This window comes from Muscardinus avellanarius (genome assembly GCF_963383645.1).
Source record: "Muscardinus avellanarius genome assembly, chromosome: 18".
Taxonomy (NCBI): Eukaryota; Metazoa; Chordata; class Mammalia; order Rodentia; family Gliridae; genus Muscardinus; species Muscardinus avellanarius.
Window position 1 is genome coordinate 30,877,958 of NC_137804.1, and position 22,104 is coordinate 30,900,061.

General features: G+C 49.0%; 1 protein-coding gene across 7 annotated transcripts in view; it reads right to left on the reverse strand.

The window, feature by feature from the left end:
- SH3BP5 (SH3 domain binding protein 5) overlaps window positions 1–22,104 on the reverse strand; it is a gene marked incomplete at both ends in the record, with an annotated part of 79,858 nt that overhangs the window by 7,204 nt on the left and 50,550 nt on the right. For 6 of the 7 annotated variants that reach the window (XM_080715040.1, XM_080715041.1, XM_080715039.1 and 3 more), the window contains one exon: window positions 8,623–8,787. The exons of the other annotated variant lie outside the window; for it this stretch is intronic. In XM_080715040.1, the coding sequence (XP_080571166.1) occupies window positions 8,623–8,787 (165 nt within the window). The remainder of the gene's footprint in view (window positions 1–8,622; window positions 8,788–22,104) is intronic. 7 annotated transcript variants of the gene reach the window in all.

Consider the following 22,104-nt stretch of genomic DNA (forward strand, 5'->3'; position numbering starts at 1 on the left):
GGGCACAGAAAAAATCAGGATCTAGAGGGGCTGACTTGACATTTGAATAACTGAAGCTACAACCAGGACCTCCCTTGTCATTGTTGCAGGAGTGATGACTTTGGTAGGAAGCTGTATGTAGGGAATTAGTCCAGAGACGTAGAGAGACAGCCATCACCAAGCAGCTTCTGCTCCTATACAATGACAACCTTTTCTTACTTACAGACACAGATCAGGAAAGTCAGCTCATGTTAACAGAATTCGAAGAAAAGAATAGGAATGTATAATAAAAGAGAGGAAAACTGAAAGAAGAAAAACAATCTTTTCTGTTGAGGTTAAAAGGTCATATAAAAAATGACCGTATTCATTTTGAAACCTTAGCGTTTGTAACATTTTGTGCAGGTGCCTATATGCTTTCCTCTCAGAGGTAGAGGTTCCCTAGTTCTCCTTTGTTCTAAAGAAGAAGAAGAAAAAAAACTTGCCCAGTGGGAAACTGGCCAACTGGGTTAAATTGTGAGTTCTCACCCTGCTGATGGGGTGACGCAGTGGGCTGCGCATTAGGGAGCAGAAAAGGAAGCTCGGGCGGCCGTGCAGTATGCTTGTCTCGATTCTGTGGTGTGCGTGCGCCCTTCTGCGCAGAAGTAAAGTGGGTTCGTGAGTTTTTATTTAATACGCCCTTAAGATCTGTTTCTAACAAGGAGAATCCCACAGCAGGTGGTCGCTGGCATCCTAGCATCTCCTCCAGTCACAGCCACAGTTAGCCCTGGGCTCGCACACTTAGTCACACTTATAAGTATTTTTTAAAAGTGTAAGGGAAAACTATGAAAGACTTTGATACAGGCATAGTTACTGGGTCTCTGTCTGGGGATGTTCTCTAGTCATCTCTGACTTTGGACTTGGAGCTATTTTACAATGCTGTAAATTGTTGAAAACATAAAGGAAATGTTTCCAGAGAAACCAAGATGAACTGTGTCCTAGTAGAGATGCAGCTGATTATCAATTGCCCTGTAAATAATAACCAATTTTGCGCCTGTTCGTAAATCCATTTCAGCATTCCTGATTCTCTATATGAGCAGGAGTTTTTTGGATTCTCTTTTGAATTAAAAAAATTCTCACAAACTGTTGTAATATCTTGCATATTAGTCCCTCCTTAATCCTTTAAATAAAAGCTCTACCATGAGAACATTTTACATTTGAACCACATTGATTCTTTTACCTTATTCAAACCTGTGATTCTGTCTCAGCCTCCCAGGTACTGGGATTACAGGCATGCGCTACGACGTCTGGCTTATGTATATCTTTTAACAAAGGCTTCGTGTGTGTGTGTGTCTGTGTGTGTGTGTGTGCGCGCGCGCGCGCGTGTGTGTGTGTGTGTGTGTGAGAGAGAGAGAGAGAGAGAGAGAGAGAGAGAGAGAGAGAGAGAGAGAGGGAGGGAGAGAGGGAGAGAGAGACAGACAGACAGACAGATAGATAGATATCATGCGTGTTACTGGGGATTGAAGCCAGGGATGCTCTAGCTCTGAACTACACTGCCAACTCATCTTTAAATTTTGAAACAGAGTCTTGTTAAGTTACTACCCTAGCCTTGACCCTATGATCCTCTTGTCTCAGCCTCCCAAGTACTGGGATTACAGATATATGTCACTGTGTCTGGCTTTGAGGTAATTTTTAAAACAAAGAAAACTCAAATTATGCACATGTACCAATATGTGACAATGAATTCCATTATTATGTTTAATTATAATGTACACCAATAAAATTTAACTAAAACACAGAAGGGAGAAAGGGGAAGAAATGAGCCATGTGGTAAGAGGTGAAGTATTATTAAAACGACTCTCAACCGCTGCGTGTGGTGGACCCGCGCTTTGAAGGCGGAGACAGGAGGATCGCGCAGGTTCGAAGCCAGGCGCGCGGGCTTAAGAGACCCTGTTTCCGCCGGGCGTGGTGGCACACGCTTGTAATCCCCGCGCTTGGGAGGCTGAGACAGGAGGATCGCGCAGGTTCGAAGCCAGCCGCGTGCGCTGGCTTAGGAGACCCTGTTTCCAAAATGAAAATGTAAAAATAGGTCTGGGAGTGTAGCCCAGAGGTAGAAGGGCTTCCAGGAACCCCAGTACCACGAAAAAAAAAAAAAAAAAAAAAAAGAGACCCTGTTTCCAAATAAAAATATAAAAATAGGTCTGGGAGTGTAGCCTGGAGGAAGGGCTCCCAGGAACCCCAGTACCACCAAAAAAAAAAAAGACTCTCAACCAAGATAAAAGGGCTGGTAGAATCCTTTCCTTCTGCTTCTAACACCAAATATTTAACAATGAAATAAAATGCACTAAAAATATCTTCACCCTTGGAGAAACTGCAATTACTGTTTGGTCTTGTCTTAAATCTTAAGTGCTAAAGATTTATTCATGTAACCTTTTTGACAACTCAATCTTATCAAAGACAAAACACTGGCTGTGATTTGTTGTAGCACAAAAGGATCTGAGGCAGGGCCAACCTTTAGGAGCGAGCGGTCTGATGCATTTTAAGCAGAGTTCTAAGAGCTATAATTCAAGGTAATGAACAGAAAGAGCCCCCTGCAGGAAGTAGGCCCTCCTCCTCCCTCAGCCCCCAAGGCTGCAAACAGAAGCACAGGTTTCTAAAATTACACACACACAGAAGTCTCCACGCACTTGGCAATATTGCCAGTGAAGACTGAGGAGGCAGCGGGCAACCCCCCCCCCCATCAGACACCCTATCTGGTTTGCATCTCCCCTTCCCCACACATGCACACAACCTCCAGCTCTTCAAAGAGACCACACAAACAAATTCAGCTTCCTGCCTTAAAGGAAAGGGCCACTGAGTGCATCACCTTGGCACGTCTCCTAGGTAACCAAGGAGCTCCCCATCTGCAGCCTGGAGTGGGGTCTGGAGTGTGTGTAGTGACGGCAGCAGGCCTGGGGCCAAAGCAGCAGGGACGGCGCAGAGCCACTGGGGAAGCAGTAGTGACGAGCCCCCGAGGGAGTGTGGGCTGGCCCGAGCAACCAGGCAAGGCTTGCACCTTGACCCTCGCCATGACGGTCTGGACTCCAAGAACTCTGCCTGCATGTCTGCAAGCCACTCTTCCATTCTACCACACTGTATTCAATTCAGAACTGCACATGCTAAGCACCCACTGGTGCAAGGCGTTGTGCTGTATACATTAGAGACTCAACTCTGGTCCAAGTCTGACTGCCCGAAGCCACCACAGCAAGTGTGAGGAGAATGGAAACAGGCACGTGAATGACCTCGGGGCAGACATGTGGAAGAATGGGTTGTTATCTAACTATAAAATGTCCCCTAAAGAGCTCATTTGTTAATTGGAGTTGATGTAGCTGAGTCTCGAGGGCTGTAATCCAGCAGTGGGTAAATCCACTGCAGTGGACTAACTGGGTGGGTCCCCCGGGGTTCCTCCTTCCCTTGCTCTCTCTCTTGCTCCCAGGCCTCATGATGTGAGGAGCCCAGCCCGATGGCTCTCCCTCTCTCCGCTTGCCACCACCATGCCCTGAGAGCCATGGTCCCCGGCCTCACATGGGCTGAACCCCAAACCATAAGAAAACAAATCCTCCAAGTTACATGGTCAATCTTTTAGATTACAGATGACCAGAACACAGGGTGATGTGAAGCTCCCGTTCCCTGAAGAAACTGGACTCCCAGAGTATCCAGAAGTCAGACAAGGCAGGAGATGCTTTTTAGATCCTTCATTATCTTAAAGCAACAGCTTTTAGCAAGCTGAGCATGCTAGCCCCTAGAAGCTTTAGGAGATAATGCTAAAACCAGACAGAGGTTCATAGTCACCTGAGGCTATTTCAAAATCAAACAGGAACATATGACCTGAAAAAAAAGAACTGAGCTCTGAACAGTCCATTAAAGAACATGAACTATAGGCCAAATTTCTGAATGACCATGGTCATGGTGTGGGGTGTTTATAGCCTGCCCGCCCTTCCCTCCCTCCCTTCCACTGAACTCAGAGGCATTCTACCTCCTAGCTACATCCCTAGCCCCTTTTTATTTTGAAACATGTTCTTGCTAAGTTGTTGAGGCTGGCCTTAAACTGGAAGTCTTCTTGTCTCTGCCTCCCAACACACAGGATTTATTTCTTTTCTTTCTTTCTTTTTTTATTTTTTTATTTTTGCAGTACCAGGAATGGAACCCAGGGTCATTCTACCTCCGAGCTACATCCCAGCCCTATTTTTTATTCTTTATTTTGAAAAAGGGTCTCATTGAGTTGGGAAGGGCCTCACTAAGTAGCTGAGGCTGTCCACGAACCATAATCCTCCTGTCTTAGCCTCCCAAATGCGGGGATTACAAGCGTGTGCTATCATGCCCAGCTATGGGTTTTATTTCTTGAAAAAAAAATTTTTTGTTTTCTTTGTTGGTTGTTGTTATTTACACTCCTAGGATTGAACCGATAACACATATAAAATGCTTGCTCTACCACTGAGCTATACTCTGCCACTCTGTTTCCCTAGAACAGGATTTTTTTTTTTTTTGGTGGTACTGAGGTTCCTGGAAACCCTTCTACCTCCGTGCTACACTCCCAGACCTATTTTATATTTTTATTTGGAAACAAGGTCTCTTAAGCCAGTGAGGCTGGCTTCGAACCTGTGCGATCCTCCTGTCTCCGCCTCCCAAGCATGGGGATTACAAGCGTGCGCCACCATGCCCGGCAAGATTATCATTTTTTAACTCATCAGTTCAAGGAAAATCTTTGAAGCCAATGCAACTATGAAAGAATCTGGGGAAGAGAACACCAGCCATGAGCAGAAATTCTGGCTTGTGACACAGAACCCCTCCTAATCTATAGAGGCCCCACAACCAAGAAAGCCAACTACTTAGTGAGGACAGGCTCAGCTACTTAGTGAGGCCCTTCCCTCAGTAGCCACAGGGAAAGCACATTTCAGATGACCCTCCCAGGCCACCATGAAGCCCCGAGGGCCCTCAGGAGGTCCAGGGTCACCTTGTCCAGTTCCATAGCTTATGCAGTACACAACTCCAAAACATATTATTTCCAAATAATATGAATATTATTTCCAAATAATATGGAGTGAATGGTGTCCCCTGAATTATACAATGTGGAGATCCGAGGATCTCCCTCCTGAGGCAGCCAACCCCATCCACTAGAGCACCAGAATTGAGAAAACAGATTTTCAGAAAGGCAGGAGCTTAAATTGTTCCTTATTTGGTACAGGAGATTGGATCCAGGGATGTTCTACCTCTGAGCTACATCCCCAGCTCTTTTTATTTTTTTGTTTTGAAACAGGGTCATGCTAGGTTGCTGATAGTCTCACTAAACTGCTTAGGGTAGCTTTGAACCTAAAATCCTCCCGTCTCAGCCTCCTAAATTCTGGGATTACAGGCATTCATCATCATGCCCAGTGTTTAGTGTTTTCTTTCTTTTCTTTTTACAGTACTAGGGATTAAACTCAGGGAGATATATATATATTTGTGTGTGTGTGTGTGTGTGTGTGTGTGTGTGTGTGTGTGTGTGTGTGTGTGTGTGTGGTACTGGGGTTCCTGGAAACCCTTCTCCCTCCAGGCTACACTCCCAGACCCATTTTATATTTTTTTTTTTTTTTTTTTTTTTTTTTTTTGGTGGTACTGGGGTTCCTGGAAGCCCTTCTACCTCCGGGCTACACTCCCAGACCTATTTTTACATTTTTATTTGGAAACAGGGTCTCCTAAGCCAGGGCGCGCGGCTGGCTTCGAACCTGCGCGATCCTCCTGTTTCTGCCTCCCAAGCGCGGGGATTACAAGCGTGCGCCACCACGCCCGGCTTCCATTTTATATTTTTATTTGGAAACAGGGTCTCTTAAGCCAGCAAGGGTGGCTTCGAACCAGGGCGATCCTCCTGTCTCCACCTCCCAAGCGCGGGGATTACAAGCATGTGCCATCATGCTCAACAAACTCAGGGGCATTTTACCTCCAAGCTACACCCCGGCCTTATTTTTATTCTTTATTTTGAAACGTGATCTAAGTTGCGGAAGGCCTCACTAAGTAGCTGAGGCTGGCCTTGAACCTGCAATCCTCCTGTCTCAGTCTTCCAAGTACTGGGATTACAAGTGTGTGCCACCATATCCAGCTGTTTTGTTCCTTTTAAAGGAACAGACTCAATGATTTCTGAAATGTTTTCTTATAGGATGATATGGCTCTTCAGCTGCAGTGATAGGGGTAAAAAAAGGAAAGGCCAACCTGCAACTAATTTCTTTCTTTCAGTTTTCTTTTCGCTTTTTTTTTTTTTTTTTTTGGTTTTTAACATCTATCAGGCTTTAGATTATAAATTTATGAGATTCCCAATCTCTCTTTTGCGACATGAGCTGACCCAGGAAGTGTCCTACCCTGCATGTAGCTCTCCAAGCATCATGTCTACTAGGGGGAGGAGGCTCACTGTTACTCAAAGTGCGGCCAGGCCCAAGTGTCTCAGGCAGGGATGGCAAGAGTCGACACAGATTTGACTCCTGAAGTCATGTGTGTGTCAGGTTATCTACGTAAGGATGCTAAAGACAATCTTTACTCATCAGTTCCCCTAGGACTTAAGCCGCTGTAGCAGGAGACACTGAAAATGAAGAGGCCATTTCTATCCACTCCTGACTTTTCTATTCCATTCCCACAGGCGGCCTCTCATCAAACAGCCACCCAGACCAGAGCTGGGGCTGCACCCCTCTGCATCTCGGTTCCTCGTGGCCTGGGAGGGAACAGTGGCAGCCACCTAACTGAAGCTCACACCCACCCTGCGGCAACCCCTGGCCTTGTGCCTACACTGTTCTACAGACACGGAATGGGGCAGCACTGAGAAAACACCCACGTGGGTGGCAAGGGATGCCAAGAACGTAGCCATGTCTGGAGGAGAGGAGGGCAGCCAGGAAGATTTCTCACAACCTGAGCAAACCCAGTTCTGCTGAGCTGAGCACCTTTCCCTGTTCACTCTGGTTCCCGTGTTTGTGTTTCCCCCAAATTCATATGTTGAATCCCAATCCCCAGTGTGATGGCATTAGGAGGCGGGGCCTTTGGAGGTAATCAGGTCATGAGGGTGGACTGGTGCCCTTAGAAAAGTGGCCTGGCATGGCGATGCACGCCTGTAATTCCAGTACTTGGGGGGCTGAGACAGGAGAACTGCAGGTTCTTGGCCAGCCTCAGAAACTTAGTGAGGCCCTGTTTCAAAATAAAATAGGGATAACTCAGAGGTAGAAAGACCCTGAATTCAAGCCCTAGTACCAAAAAAAAAAAAAAAAAAAAAAAAAAAGAATAGCGGGGCTGAGAGTACCTGTCTGTCTTCCTGGTGTTTGCACACTGTGAAGGCCCTCTATGAACCATGAGTCCTCACCAAACATATCTGCTGGCACCTTCATCTTGGACTTTTAGCTTCCAGAACTATGAGAAATACTTTCTGTTGTTTCTTTTTTCTTTCTTTTTTTTCTTGGTGGTACTGGGGGTGGAACCCATAGGCTTTTCTACCTCTGGGCTATATTCCCAGACCTATTTTGTATTTTATTTGGAAACAGGGTCTCACTAAGTTGCTGAGAGCCTCACTAAGTAGCTGAGGCTGGCTTTGAACCTGTGTGATCCTCCTATCTCAGCCTCCTAAGCATGGGAATTACAAGCGTGCGCCACCACGCCTGGCTCTTTCTGTTGTTTCTAAGCCACTCAGTTTACAGTTTTTTGCTACAGAGATCCAAATAAACTAAGATAGTATATTATCATTTCTGATTCTGAGCAATGTGATCAGGGAGGTGGTCCTGGAAACTGGTAAAGAGTCAAACAGCAAGCATAAAACTGAGTGAATCAGCCGGGCGTGGTGGCACACTCTTGTAATCCCAGCATTCAGGAGGCTGAGACCAGAGGACGGTGGTTCACAGACAGCCTCAGCCATTAAACAAGGCCCTATGCAACTCAGTGAGACCCTGTTTCAAAATAAAGAATAAAAAATAGGGTTGGAAGTGTAGCTCGGAGGGAGAATGTTCCTAGGTCCCATCCCCAGTACCACACACACAAAAACAAAACAAAACTGAGTGAATCAAATACTGGATAAAGATCATACACTTCCTGCTATATATAGGATTCCCAAATCCTAGCCTCACCCCAGAGAGCCAGGCCTAGTGCCCCTCTGATTCTGGTTTAATCCATCATGACTCCCATTTTCTACCACCAGCACAGACACCCTGAAGGCACATCTAGCACGGCCTGTGACTTTTTACTTTTGAGGCAGGGCCCTCCTCCCTAGTCCCTGGGATTAGATACATACCACCATGCCCAGCTGAGCCTGTTATTTAAGGGCCTCAAACTGCAATTCAAACCCAGACAGTGTCTCAGGCTCAGTGGAGCAGCCCCTGGAAAACAGTGTGGTGTTTTTAGGAAGCCCAAGTCTGCTATCAGGACCCTCGAGGACGACCTGGACCAGAGAATCCCCAAACAATATAGAGGAGGAGCTCCACTTGTCGCTGGGTGACTGTCAGCCTTGAATATGGCTTAGAGCGAGGCCCAGCCAAGAGACTACATGGAGAAGACAACTTAAGACTTAGGTATTTCTGGCACCCCAGGAGTATGTTGCCTGTGCTTGGGGGAAATCACTACGCACACATGCTCACAGCCCCAGATCTCCCCGCCACTCTCGGGCACAGGCGGTGAGGCTCCTACCCTCTGGGTGGCGTGATTCAGCATCTCCTGCCAGGCCGAGTCAAACTGCCGCTTGTCATCCTCCAGCAGCCGCTGCTCAGCTAGGGAGATGGTCTCCTTGGCAGCCCGGAGCACCTCCGTGGCCCTCTGGAAGTCTTGTGTGGCTTTCTGAGCTTCCAGCTGAGCCTGTGGGAAAAAGAGCCTTGTGAAGCCTCAGGCAGTGTTAGCAGCCCCCCACCATGGTTCGCCACACAACTCCAAAGTATCTGAGACACGCCCTGTCTGTCTCTACCTCTTGACCCTGCAGGTCCCCTATAGAAAGTGGCCACCTCGATGGAAGGACAATTCAGTCTGAGACCCAATAGACTGCAGCCCTCTCAGAAGCACTGTTCACTAACAAGGCTCAGGTGGACACCTTGCCTGCCCAGACCCAAGACTCAGTTCATATGAGAACCAGAACCTGCGGCCTCATCCTACGGCCAGGGAGCTGTGGCCAAAGGCCTCCCCAAGACCCCAGGCTGGCTAGAAGCAGACTGTGACCAGCCCCTGGCAGTGTGTGCATCGGCCCAGCACTGTCACTACCAGGCAGTCCCCCCACTTATGCACCTCCCCGACACCAGTGACAGGCCACATACGACACCAGCCAGGCCAACAGAAGGACCAAATTTTAACAACTGATGCTTTGAGGGTGCATTAAGTGGGGAAGTCAACCCTAAACTGCAGCTGAGCATGTATCTAAAGCTGCTCCCAGCCACAGCGACTCTTGGGCCTTTGAAATGTGATTAATCCAAACTGAGAGCAAAACACCTCTCTTTTCTTTCAAGATCAATGTGGTTTTTAAATTGGTGCATTATAATTATACAGAATGGTGGGATTGTTTTTCTTTTTTTTTCTTTTTTATGTGTGTGTGGTACTGGGGATGGAACTCAGGTGCCTTCTATCTCTGGGCTACACTCCCAGACCCATTTTATATTTTATTTGGAAATAGAGTCTCACTATGTTGCTGAGCGCCTAAGTAGCTGAGGCTGGTTTTGAACAGGTGTGGGATTCATTGTTATATATTTATACATGATTCTGTCAGTTTCACTCCCCAGTGTCTCCTCTAATTTTAAAGACTTGGTACATAAAAAGGACAGTAACTGTTTCACTAATAATTTTATATTGACTGCATGATTAAATCATACTGGGATATGCTAGGTTAAATGTTAAAATTAATTTCATCTGTTTCATTTTATTTTTTTCTGTGACTATCAGAAAATGTAGAAAGACATAAGTTACTCAATGCTATCCCTCCCTCCCTCCCTCCCTCCCTCCCTCCCTCCCTCCCTCCCTTCTCTTCCCTTTCCCCCTCCCTCCCTCTTTCTTTCTCTCTCTTTCCCTCCCTCCCTCCCTCCCTTTCTTTCTTTGCAATACTAGGACTGGAACCCAGGGGCATTCTACCTCAGAGCTACACCCTCAGCCCTGTTTTTTATTCTTGATTTTGAAACAGGGTCTCACTGAGTTGCAAAGGGCCTAAGTAGCTGAGGCTGTCCTTGAACCACGGTCCTCTTGTTTCCCAAGTGTGGACCATCATGTCTGGCTTCAATGCTATTTCTTTTGGACAGCAGATACCCCTTCCCCAAGGGGGAGGTCATGATTACAGATGTGTGACTGACTGTGCCAGAAATCAGCAACGATTCAGGAGGGTCACCACTCTGCAGGCTCACCCTAAATTCCCCACAGAGTGCCAGCAAGCCACACCCTGGGGACCACTGCAGTATCCCAGCCACCCACCAGATATCCCCACAGAACTCTGCTTGGAGGCAGAAATGAACACAGAGAGCAGACCTTCACAAGTCTGTGCTACATACAGAGTCGTACATGAGAACCCCAGGAAGGAGGGAAATACAATACGAGAAATTTCTAACAGAGGTGGCCAAGGAAGGATTCTCCACAAAGGACAATCCTGAGCTGAGGATCTAAGAACAGGGGTGACTTGCAGCTCCTGGGTTGATGGGGGGTCTAGAGGACACAACTAAGGCTCTGAAGACATATCATAAAATATAGTATCTGTTGGAGACTTGACAAAGCCTGGGAACACATTTTTATGAAGGAAATCAAGTGTGGAGCTCTTGAAAGAATGTCAACACTCCCACCAAGTGGCCCATGAACTTGCCTGCTGTAGACCCACTGTGTGGCCCTGGGCCCAGCCACACACGTCCACAGAATGTGCCTCAGCTACACAGTGGGGACAGGGATGCTCACTCTCTCTAGAAATGACCGACCCACTAAGAAGTAACCAGAAACACCTCACACTCTCACAGTGTACCACAAGTGCACAACCTGGGCCTCCAGCCAGCCTCGTCCCTCCACGCGCAGTCAGCACTCTGGGCCTCCATCGGCCCGAGAGGCTGCAGAGAGGGAGAGAGCACAGTGCCTCCCTCCACCTGTAGATGGCCCGCAGCTTCAAACCAAACAGGAGGTGATGGTTCATCCCACAGGCTCCTAACTTTTCTAGAATGGGATCTGTATTTGTCTTTGATGTTTAGAAAAATCTTACTTCCAACTCAGCAACATTTAAGAGAAAACTCTCCTCCCCATGTCTACTGCTTGAATTATGAACTTTCTTTCTTCACATGAGAAAAGAGATGCCCTCCTGGGACCTTCACTCCCACACCTCTTCACATCCATGACGCACTTCCGGCAGGTGCCAGATAAGAAACTTCCTTTGCAAAAAGGGAAGAGGAAGCTGCGTGATGTGGCCGTTCACAGCATGCTCTCTGCCAAGCTCTTGGAAAGTTCCTGAAGTTTCTGCAAGATTCCTTCCCTCCTGCACGGTGGCATCAGAAGCACACTGGCCTTGTCATGTGGTGTAGCTCAGGCCCTAAGGGCAGGGCTCAGCCTACGCAGCCCAGAGGTGTGGGGTGGTGCATCTCCATCACCTGCCCACGTGGCATCTCATCTATCTCGCGGCCTGCTTTCTTCTACCTGCTCTGGGGAGAGCTGACGTGCCAGGGTGAGGCAACATGCCCCATTACTGAGTTGCTGCCAATGAGAGGTAAGTAAGTGGGTGCAGCACAGGACTTCCAGGAAAGCTCCCACTGGTAGTCTAAATGCTTGCATTTCCCTGAAATATTTACACACCAAAGCCCCAAACCCCAAGCCCCAAGCCCCAAGCCCCAGCGTGACTGCATTACGAGGTGAGGGACTTGGGAAGAGATTAGGTTGGATGAGATCATGAAGATGGAACCCTTATGAAGGGATTAATAGGACGCTCTATCTCCCTCCAGGGCTCCTGCCAGGCACTTCCTTGTGTGTGTAGTTTTAGAAAATATTTCAAGAAACATGATTGCCGCAAGGCACCTCAGAACTTCCAGAGCCTGCTCGGATATTTTTAGGTGTTTGTTAGAGCAGCACCCGCTTCTAAGTGCCCATGTCTGTCTTAGTCTATGTAGACCGCTGTAACAAAATACTAACCTGGTGGCTTAGGCAGCCGACTCCATTTCTCAGTCCTTCTTCATCAGAAGATTGAGAAAGGAAAGGAGGAGGAGAGGGAGGGAGGGAAGAGAGAGAGATCTCCCTTCTCCACTCACACATTCCAAAGAAAGCCTCGTGAGCACACTGTGCAAAGGCCGCCTCCTACAAGCCAGATGACAGCCGCACCAGACACTGAACCTACCAGCACCCGGCCTTGGGCTCTGCAGCCTCCAGGACTGTGAGAAATGGAGTCGGCTGCCTAAGCCTCCAGGTGAGTATTTTGTTACAGCGGTCTGCATAGACTAAGACAGACATGGAAACTTAGAAGTGGGTGCTGCTCTAACAGACACCTAAAAATATAGAAGCAGCTTTGGAACTGAGCAGACTCTGGGAGTTCTGAGGTGCCTGCTGGTAATCATGTTTCTTGAAACATTTTCTAAAACTACACACACAAGGAGTACCTGGCAGGAGCCCCGGAGGAGACACAGCGTCCTATTGGCCCTCACTAGCAGCGCACAGTCTATGTGACATTTATTAATCTCTTCCTAGAGGCTAAGCCACATCTAAATAAGCCCTGGAGATGGAGCCACATCTAAATAAAGGGCTCCCATGTGGTCAGAAAAATAGGCACGTTGATAGTGAATTATTTTTTCTTTTTCTTTTTTTTTGTGGCACTGAAGATTGAACTCATGGGCATTCTGCCTTCTAGCTAGACCCCAGCCCCATTTTATTTTATTCTTTATTTGGAGATAGGGTCTCACTACGTTGCTGATAGTCTCACTAGGTTGCTCAGGCTGGCTTTGAATCCGTGATCACCTCGGGGAGAAGCTTCCCTCGAGACTGCTTCTCTGTCATCACCTGACGTTTGGCCTCCAAAGTCAAAAGTGGATTTGGCAATCCCAGAGAGCCGACTGGCCAGTGCTCACCATCATATGAAATGTGACGCCTGGAAATCTTTGGCGCAACCAGTAAAGTTGACCTTCAGACCCTAATAAAGGACCTGGGCCTGGTGTTCATATGTTATTTGAATAAGAGCCCTATACCTACATACTCCTGATGTGTGCAACTCATGTAGCTTACTTGTCAGCAAGCACAGCAGGGGAGCTGCTGAGGGCTGGAGAACAGATGGGAGCTCCAGCCAAACAGGGCACTGCTAGCCTCCCACGGGGTCCCGACCTCAGGCCTCATGCGGATGTCTAACACCCAAGTGCTGCGAGAGCCCGCAAGACCAGCCCCATCCAGTTACTTGACTAACTAACCTCTAAGTCTAGATACAGATGATTTCAAAGAAAACAATCAGAGCAAATAACATTTATTCTATGCCAGAACATGTATAAGGTGTCTCCTCACGTAAACCTCAAATAGTCCTAGCAATGCAGGCCAATTTTTATCCCTACTTTATATATAGGGGACCAAGGCTTCAGAATGGTTAAATAAATTGACCACAATCACAGAGCTAGCAAGGACAGAGTTATTATCCAAATCCATGAGATGGGGAAGGTCACAGGTTTGAGACCAGCCTCAGCAATTTAGTGATACTTTGATAAAATAGAGATGGAAATGGTGTAGCTCAGAGGTAGAATGTTCCTAGGTTCGGTATTAAATTTTTTTTTTACTACAGAGAATTTGGTTAAGCCCATTTAGTTCCTTTATTATTTTTCCTTTCCCCCTTTTTTTTTTCTTTTCTGTACTAGGGATTGAACCCAGGGGCCTTCTACTGTTAAGCTATACCCCAAGTCCTTTTAATTTTTTAAATTTTGAAACTGGGTCTCAATAAATTACTGATAATGGGCTCAAATCTGCAATCCTCCTGTCTCAGCCTCTCAATGCACAGCACTTGATTATTTTTAATATCTGGTTTTCTAATTTTTCACCTGTATACAGCCAAGTTTACTTTCATTAGGATTAATCTATTCCCAATTCAAAATGAAAAATTTGATCTACTGAACAGTCTTATCTATGTCAAACTTTACTAACCTATATCATGGAATTTTTCCCTATTTCCACCTAACTCGGTTTCCCTGGATCAGTCCCCCCCACCCCCGGCACTGGGGATGGGACCCAGGCCCTTGAATATGCTAGGCAAGCACTCCACCACTCAACTAAACCCAAGCCGCTGGATCAGTTTTTTTTTTTTAATTTTTAAATTTATTTTTATTGGTGCATTGTAATCATATATCACATTGGAGTACAAGACTTGAGAGGATATACCTGCACACATCATCCAATTAGCCCTCATCCAGCCCCCATCCCATTCCCTCCCTCTCCCTCGATCCCATGCTTGTTTGGTGATTAACTCAGATACATTTGTTTATTTACCTCCTACATTTTAAAGAGGCTCCATCCTCCCCTATTCCATACCCTCTGATTGGTCACCTTAGTTGCTTCACTATAGGGCCCTTTCTAAAGCTCGACCTCTTCCTGTTGCCCCTTTCCTCCTAGTTATTGCTGATTAGGGGAAGCATCTGGTTTTTATTTTCTGTGATATTTCTCTGTGCATGCCATGTTGCAAGTACCAATCCCACTCTTGACGGCCAGTGGCCTGGCTACCCGGTGGATTGATCCAGACCTCGCTGGCTCAAGCAGCAGCCTTGCCTCATGGGAGGCCCCGATTCTGGCCTTGCTGGCCCCCACACCGGCCTAACCCCTAGGCTGGCTCAGATCCTGGCCTCGGTGGCCCCAGCACTGGCCTAGACTCAAGACAGGCTCCGTCCCAGCCTTGCTGCCCCTGGCACCGGCCTAACCCCTCGACAGACTCCTCTCCTGGCCTCAGAGGCCCCAGCACCGGCCTAACCCCTCGGCAGGCTCCGATCCTGGCCTCGGAGGCCTCAGTAGCAGCCTTGCTTCACGGAAGGCTCCAATGCCAGCTGCTGGCCCCGGAACCAGCCTAACCCCTTGGCAGGCTCCAATCCTGGCCTCGGAGGCCCCAGCACCGGCTTTGCTTCACAGAAGGCTCCGATGCTGGCCGCTGGCCCTGGCATCAGCCTAACCCCTTTGCAGGCTCTGATCTCGGCCTCAGAGGCCCCAGTAGCAGCCTTGCATCACAGCAGGCTCTGATCCCAGCTGGCCCCGGCACCGGTCTAACCCCTCGGCAGGTTCCGATCCCAGCCTCAGAGGCCCCAGCACCAGCCTTTCCTTGGGGCAGGCTCCGATCCCGGCCTTGCTGGCCCCAGCATTGGACTAACCCCTCAGCAGGCTCCGATCCCGGCCTCGGAGGCCTCAGAAGCGGCCTTGCCTCACGGAAGGCTCCGATGCTGGCCGCTGGCCCCAGCACCGGCCTAACCCCTCGGCAGGCTCTGATCCTGGCCTCGGAGCCCCAACACTGGCCTTGCCTCACGGCAGGCTCCAATGCCAGCCACTGGCTCTGGCATCGGCCTAACCCCTCGGCAGGCTCTGATCCCAGCCTCGGAGGCCCCAGCACCAGCCTTGCCTCACAGCAGGCTCAGATCCTGGCCTCGCTGGCCCCGGTACCGGCCTAACCCCTCAGCAGGCTCCAATCCCAGCCTTGGAGGCCTCAGTAGCGGCCTTGCCTCACGGAAGGCTCCGATGCCGGCCACTGGCCCCGGCACCGGCCTAACCCCTCGGCAGGCTCCGATGCTGGTTGCTGTTCCCGGCATTGGCCTAGCCCTTCGGCAGGCTCCGATCCCAGCCTCGGAGGCCCCAGTAGTGGCCTTGCCTCACGGCAGGCTCCGATGCCAACCATTGGCCCCGGCACTGGCCTAACCCCTCGGCGGGCTCCTATCCCGTCCTCGGAGGCCCCAGCACCGGCCTTGCCTCACAGTAGGCTCCGATGCTGGCCGCTGTCCGTGGCATCGGCCTAGCCCCTCGGCGGGCTCCGATCCCAGCCTCGGAGGCCCCAGCACCAGCCTTGCCTCACGGCAGGCTCCGATCCCGGCCTCGCTGGCCCCAGCACCGGCCTAACCCCTCAGCAGGCTCCAATCCCGGCCTTGGAGGCCTCAATAGCAGCCTTGCCTCACGAAAGGCTCCGATCCCGGCCTCGGAGGCTCCAGCACTGGCCTTGCCTCACGACAGGCTCCAATCCCAGCTTTGCTGTGTCCGTCGCCGGCCTCACCCCTTGGCAGGCTCCAGTCAAAGCACCCTCTTCGCCCGGCCATTTGTCCCACGTTCTCGAGGGTCATGGTGGTAGCATTCTGCCTCTGGGGTTATTACTTCAAAGGTTCCAGGTGTCATGCATCACATCTCTGCCTCGCCTGAGTACTGGCCACTGCCATTGCCACTGCCTCCACCATTTCAAATCTTTCCCCAGCTCTTTTTCCACTCTGAATGTTGTCCAGTGTTCCTAAGCATGCGCGGCGGTAGCATTCGACATTTGATGTAATTTCTCCAAATAATAAGGTTGGTAGGATCCGATTTCTGCTTCTCCTGAATACAAGTCTCCACTGCCATCGCAGAGACCGCTTCCAACACCGCCTTTCTCCTAGGTCTCCGCTAAACTCTCTCCTTACAGGTAATGTCCAAGATTCTTAAGAATGTAGAGAAGAAGCAGTCCTCCTTTGCGGGGAATTTTTCCATAAGTTCCAGTTCATTTGGATAAGTTTTGTATGCATTTCCAATATCCTGGCATCCGCCACGGCCTTCTTGACCCCTCTCCGATATTTTTCTTTTTTCTTTTTCTTTTCCTTTTTTTTTTTTTTTTTTTAAATAAGAGAAGACAGTATGTGTTGTTTGAGGAGGCTGTGGATCAGGCACTCAGTAGCACTGTGACCCAGGCCTGGTTTCCCCAGGGGTCCAGAGTGCTCCACACGACTCCGCCTGGGGCCCAGAGTCCTGTGATCTGGTCCCTGGCTCTTCCAGGGGTCCAGCGTGCCCCGCCTGACCCCCGCCCGGGACCCAGGGCCTTGCAACCGGGCCCCGGTTTCTCCAGGGGTCTGGCGTGCTCCGCGCAATCCCGCCTGGGGCCCAGGGTCCTGCGACCTGGCCCCGGTTTCTCAGGGGGTCCGGCATGCCCCATCTGACCCCCACCCGGTGTCCAGGGCCTTGTGACTGGGCCCCAGTTTGTCCAGGGGTCTGGCATGCTCCGCGCGATCCCACCTGGGGCCCAGAGTCCTGCGACCCGGGCCCTGGCTCTTCTGGGCTCAGGCATGCCCCGCCTGACCCCCGCCTGGGGCCCAGGGTCTTGAGACCGGGCCCTGGTTTCTCCAGGGGTCTGGCGTGCTTCCAGTTTTTTTTTTTTAACAGATGTAAAAACTGTCAAAAATTAATAATATAAAAATTGCCAAACATAATTTTTTACATAGTCCCAAAGATTACCATATATGGTCTGAGACATTACTGGTTTAATATTATGTAGATATTTTATCCCAACAATATACATTATAAACTAAATTAAAGCCCCACGTAAAAATGTATCCTTAAGAGAAGCAGGAGGACACTGTGAACAGCCTGGAGTCTCAGGACCGGCCTCTGTATCTTGAATGGCTGCACAGCTACTGGACTGGGAAAACAGGGGTCAGGCAGTTTTGTTCTGTCCAGAGGTTAAAGATGAGCTATTTAAAAATAAAAATTAGCCAGACACAGTGGAGCATGTCTATATTCCAGTGACCTGAGAGGCAGAGGCAGGAGGACCACAAGTTTAAGGCCAGCCTCAGGTTAGCCGGACTCTCAACATAAAAAATAAATAAAAGGGGCCTGGGGAGGTAGCTCAGTGGCAAAAATACCCCTACATTCAATCCCCAGTACTACAAAAATAAAAGAAATAAAAAATTTTTAAAGCTATTACTTGCTTTAAGCAGGGAAGGGTGGTGCACACTTGTAATCCCAGTACTTGGGAGGCTGAGACAGGAGGACCACAGGTTTGTGGAGAGCCTTAGCTACTTAGTGAGACCCTGTTTCAAAATAAAGAATTGAAAGCATAGGGCTGGGGGGTGTAGCTTGGAGTCAGAATGCTCCTGGGTTCAATTCCTAGTACTACAAAAAATAAAAACAAACCAAAAGAATAAAAGAAACAAAACACAGAGAGTTGGGGGTAGGGGCTGACATGGAGGAAAGGAGATTGGTCAGAGATCGTTACTGTAGCGGATGGTCAGTTTATAGAGCATAATTTTCTTTTCTGTACTTTGCACATATTTGAAAATTCTGACCCACTCCCTGGCACACTGCCTCGGACTGCCAGGGGTCTGACTCAAAGGCTTCAACCGGGGGAGGCCAGGGATGGTGGCCCAAGACGGAGTCCTCCTTTGCTTACCTTTGGTGCTGGGCAGGAGCCTGCTGGTGGCCTCTGCACGCAGCGGCACATGCTTCCAGAGCACACCGGGGCGGGGGGGCGGCTGTCTCACGTTCCACTCCTGCAGCACCTGTCCCTTTGCCTAGGTGGGCACCATCTTTCGCCTTACAGAACCTCTATCCAGCTCGAGGCTGCTGACGGGCGGGGGGCTTTCCCAGACCATTTCCCCAGGGTGCAGGGCAAGTGAGCCCAAATCAGGCAGCTCATTTCTAGGATTCCCTCTCACTCCTATCCCCTTCGCCATGACTGGCTGTGTGAGGCCCACCAGCCGCTCACAGCTGGGCCTCCAGCACCAGTGCACCCTAGATTAAATCCTACTTGTTGCCACAGAGACGGATGCTGAGCCTCCTCCCATCCGCCACCACCAGAAGGTGTACCCCATCCTCCCAGAGCTCCCTCCTGCTCTCTCGCTCAGACTGGACTGGAACACTGACTAGCTGCTGTGGGACAGACTGTCCAGAGGTCCTGGTCTGAGCCGGAGGGACGGCAGTTCCCAAGGTCCAAAAGCACCCAAGAGCACCCCAGGGAGCCACCAGCAAACACAGACCCACAGAATCAAATCACAGCGTCTCTGGGCTCACAGACATAAAAATGGTGTAGACCAACCATTCACTTTATAGATAAAATCCAAGAATCTGACAAGTGAAAGGGACTCTTCAAAGGGACAGGGTCTGTTCATTCTACCAAACGCTATCCAGGACCTCTCCCTATGCCCACCAGCCACACACCCAGCCCTGGAGTCAAAATCTGTCACCGTCTCTGTGCCACGACATATGTGCAGGTAGGTCACCTCCACACTCTTAAAGTGTGTCCTAATTCTGAGCTTCTCTGCTATGGATTTCCCCCAAGACCAGCAAGGGCATCCCCTCATCTCCGCACTCCTCCCCCATCCCCTCACACTCTGCCTCCGGCCACGCCTCCCACACTGTCACTCCCAGGACACTCAAAGTACAGCCACTGAAAGATGCACACACCATGCTGAGCATGGTGGTATAATCTCAGTACTTGGGAGGCTGAGACAGGAGGATGGCAGGTTCAAAAATCGGCCTTGGTAACCTCATGAGGCTTCTGCAACTTAGTGAGACCCTGTTTCAAAAAAAAAAAAAATAGGGCTGAGGGTGTAGTTCAGAGGTAGAATGCCCCTGGGTTTAATCTTCAGTACAACACACACACACACACACACACACACACACACACACACTCTCTCTCTCTCTCTCTCTCTCTCTCTCTCTCTCTCCCTCCCTCCCTCCCTCCTTCAAGGGAGCTACATCATCTCTCCACCAGGGTGCATGCTACAGACCAGGACAGTAGAGCTGGCCTGATCTTGCCTGACACTGCAATGTGCTGCTTTAAGGCACAGGTAGGGAGAGCAGGAACCCACATGCTCTGTACTTGTGCTTTGGGTCAGTCCTTTGCAGGTAATAAGTAGCTGCTGGTATCTCACCAGAAGGATGGCACAAGGGAGAAGAGGGGTGGGTGGATGGGAACACTCCTGTGCCAGCCAAACTGGGAGTCAGGGACCTAGAGGCATCAGATGCCCTTGGCAAAGCTTCAGTCCTAGAACTGTCCTTCTGTCCTTCCCTCCAGAGGAAGAGCCAGGTGGCCAGTTGCTCTCTGTCACCAGGCTCTGTGTGGGCACAGCCCGCTATCTGGGGACTGTGAGCAAAGCTGTCCACACTTCTTACCAGCACCACATGGACAAACAGGCCCCGTGGCTCACTAATCCCCAGTGACCCCAGCTCTCACCACCCAGAATGCTAACAAAAGGCACATTCCAATGCCCCACACAGAGGTGGCATTGATCATCAGGACAATAAGGGCCACTATGGATCGCGTCCAGAGAACTGGGAAGAACAGGATACATTCTAGACACCAACAATGACCATTGTATCCTGGGTTTACAATCTTGAGCCAGTCACTGAACTTCTGGGATCAGAATGCCAAGGCCTCTGAGAACGCCCAGGAAACTCAGCTACAGCACTGCAGATACATGGCTATGGGTAGGGTGTGCTCCATACACAGCGCCTGGAGACACACGCACACTTTAAGAGGGTAGCTAGAGAGCCTGAAAGCTATTTTGCCATCTTCCTTATTAGTGTATGCTTGCAATTTTCCCATTGACAATCTACAAAATGCTTGATTTGCTTTTTAATCAGCTGTTGGCCTGCTATTTGCCCTGTAGTTCTCTCTTAAAACTGTGTCATTGGGTTAAGCAACAGTGTAATGAGAAGAGGGAGGTTCACACTATTTACTGAAATCCCAAATGACAGCTGTTACCATTCATATGCTTTAAGCCAATCACAAGAACGTATTTTTTAAAGCAGCTGACAGGGTCTAGATGATATAAAAAAGTTATTATTAGCAGGATATTAGGTATAAGATGCATCTTTACAGATGGGATCTTTTAAAGGTTCCTACCTGTAGGAACTAAGTACTGAGGGTTGAAGTGATTTATACATAAATAGCTTTAAAATAGCCAAGGAGGAGCAGCCAGTAGTGGTGACACATATCTGTAATACCACTACTTGGGGGGGGGGGGAGACAGGAGAATTACAGGTTCAAGTTCAGTCTCAGCAATTTAGCAAAACACTCTGCAACTTAAGACTCTGTTTCCAAATAACATTAAAAGGACTAGGGGTGAAGCTCAGAGGTAAAATGTCCCTGGGTTCAATCCCCCAGTGCCAAAAAAAAAAAAAAAAAAGAAAAAGAAAAATGCCGACTGCCATGGTGCATGCCTGTAATCTCAATAACTCAGGAGGCTGAGTTAGGAGGATCAAAATTTCAACACCAGCCTCTGCAACAGAGTGAGACCCTGTTTCAAAAATTAAAAAAAAAAAAATTTTAAAGGGCTGGGGCTGTAGCTCAACTCCCAGTACTGCAAAACAAACAAAATAAACTAGTCAAGAAGGAAAACCAGAGCAGAAGGAAGATGAAATGTGTCTGGTGAGATGTTCTCAATTAGTGCTGGCAAAAAGCATGTGAGCTTCATTAATTATTCTCTTACTTTCATGTATCGTTGACAAATTCAATAATAGAAGGTTGTAAAAGGCATTTGTGGAGGCCTTTAGTCACAATGATCACTTTGGCTATTTATCTGCCACGTAATCACAAAAACCAAGAAAATGCTACTCACTTAAGAATAGGGAAACCAAAAATATTTGTCAAATATTGCCCTCATTAGAGCAAAGGTTAGTAAGTCAACAAGTAAATAAGCAAACCCAAAACAATGAAATACCCACAAGACCAGCAATGAGACAAGTTCAAGAACCAGAATGTTGCCCGAGTGAGACACATTCACAAGACTGGAGGAGCTCCGACCCTCACGCCCAGCCCACTCACGTGTGATCCTCATAAAGCCCTCAGCTCTTTCTCCATCGCTGGCAGAGACAGAGGAGGAAACAGAGGTATATGGCCACTTGCAGTTACCCAGCCAGTGATCCTAACAAAGCCCTTTCCAGGTCCACGAGGGCCCAGACCAAACTGTGGGCACTGGGGGGCCGCCCTGCCATAGCCCCACTTCTACTGGCCTCATTGAGGAAGAATACAAGGAGCTGAGCAGGGTGTTTACTAGGTCCCTGCTGTGTGCCGGGTGCTAACAAATGGAGTTTAGCTTGTAGCCCTGCAGGTTAAGGACTGCTTTACCCATTTTGTACCCAAAAGAAACAGGTTAAGGCATCCATCCAAAGTCACACAGCTAGAGGGAAGAAGCCTGGGGATGACATCCAGACTGCCAGAGAGAAAAAGTACAAACAGGGCCCTGTGTTATTCCATTTCCCAGTGCTGAAGCGCACAAGACTGACTAG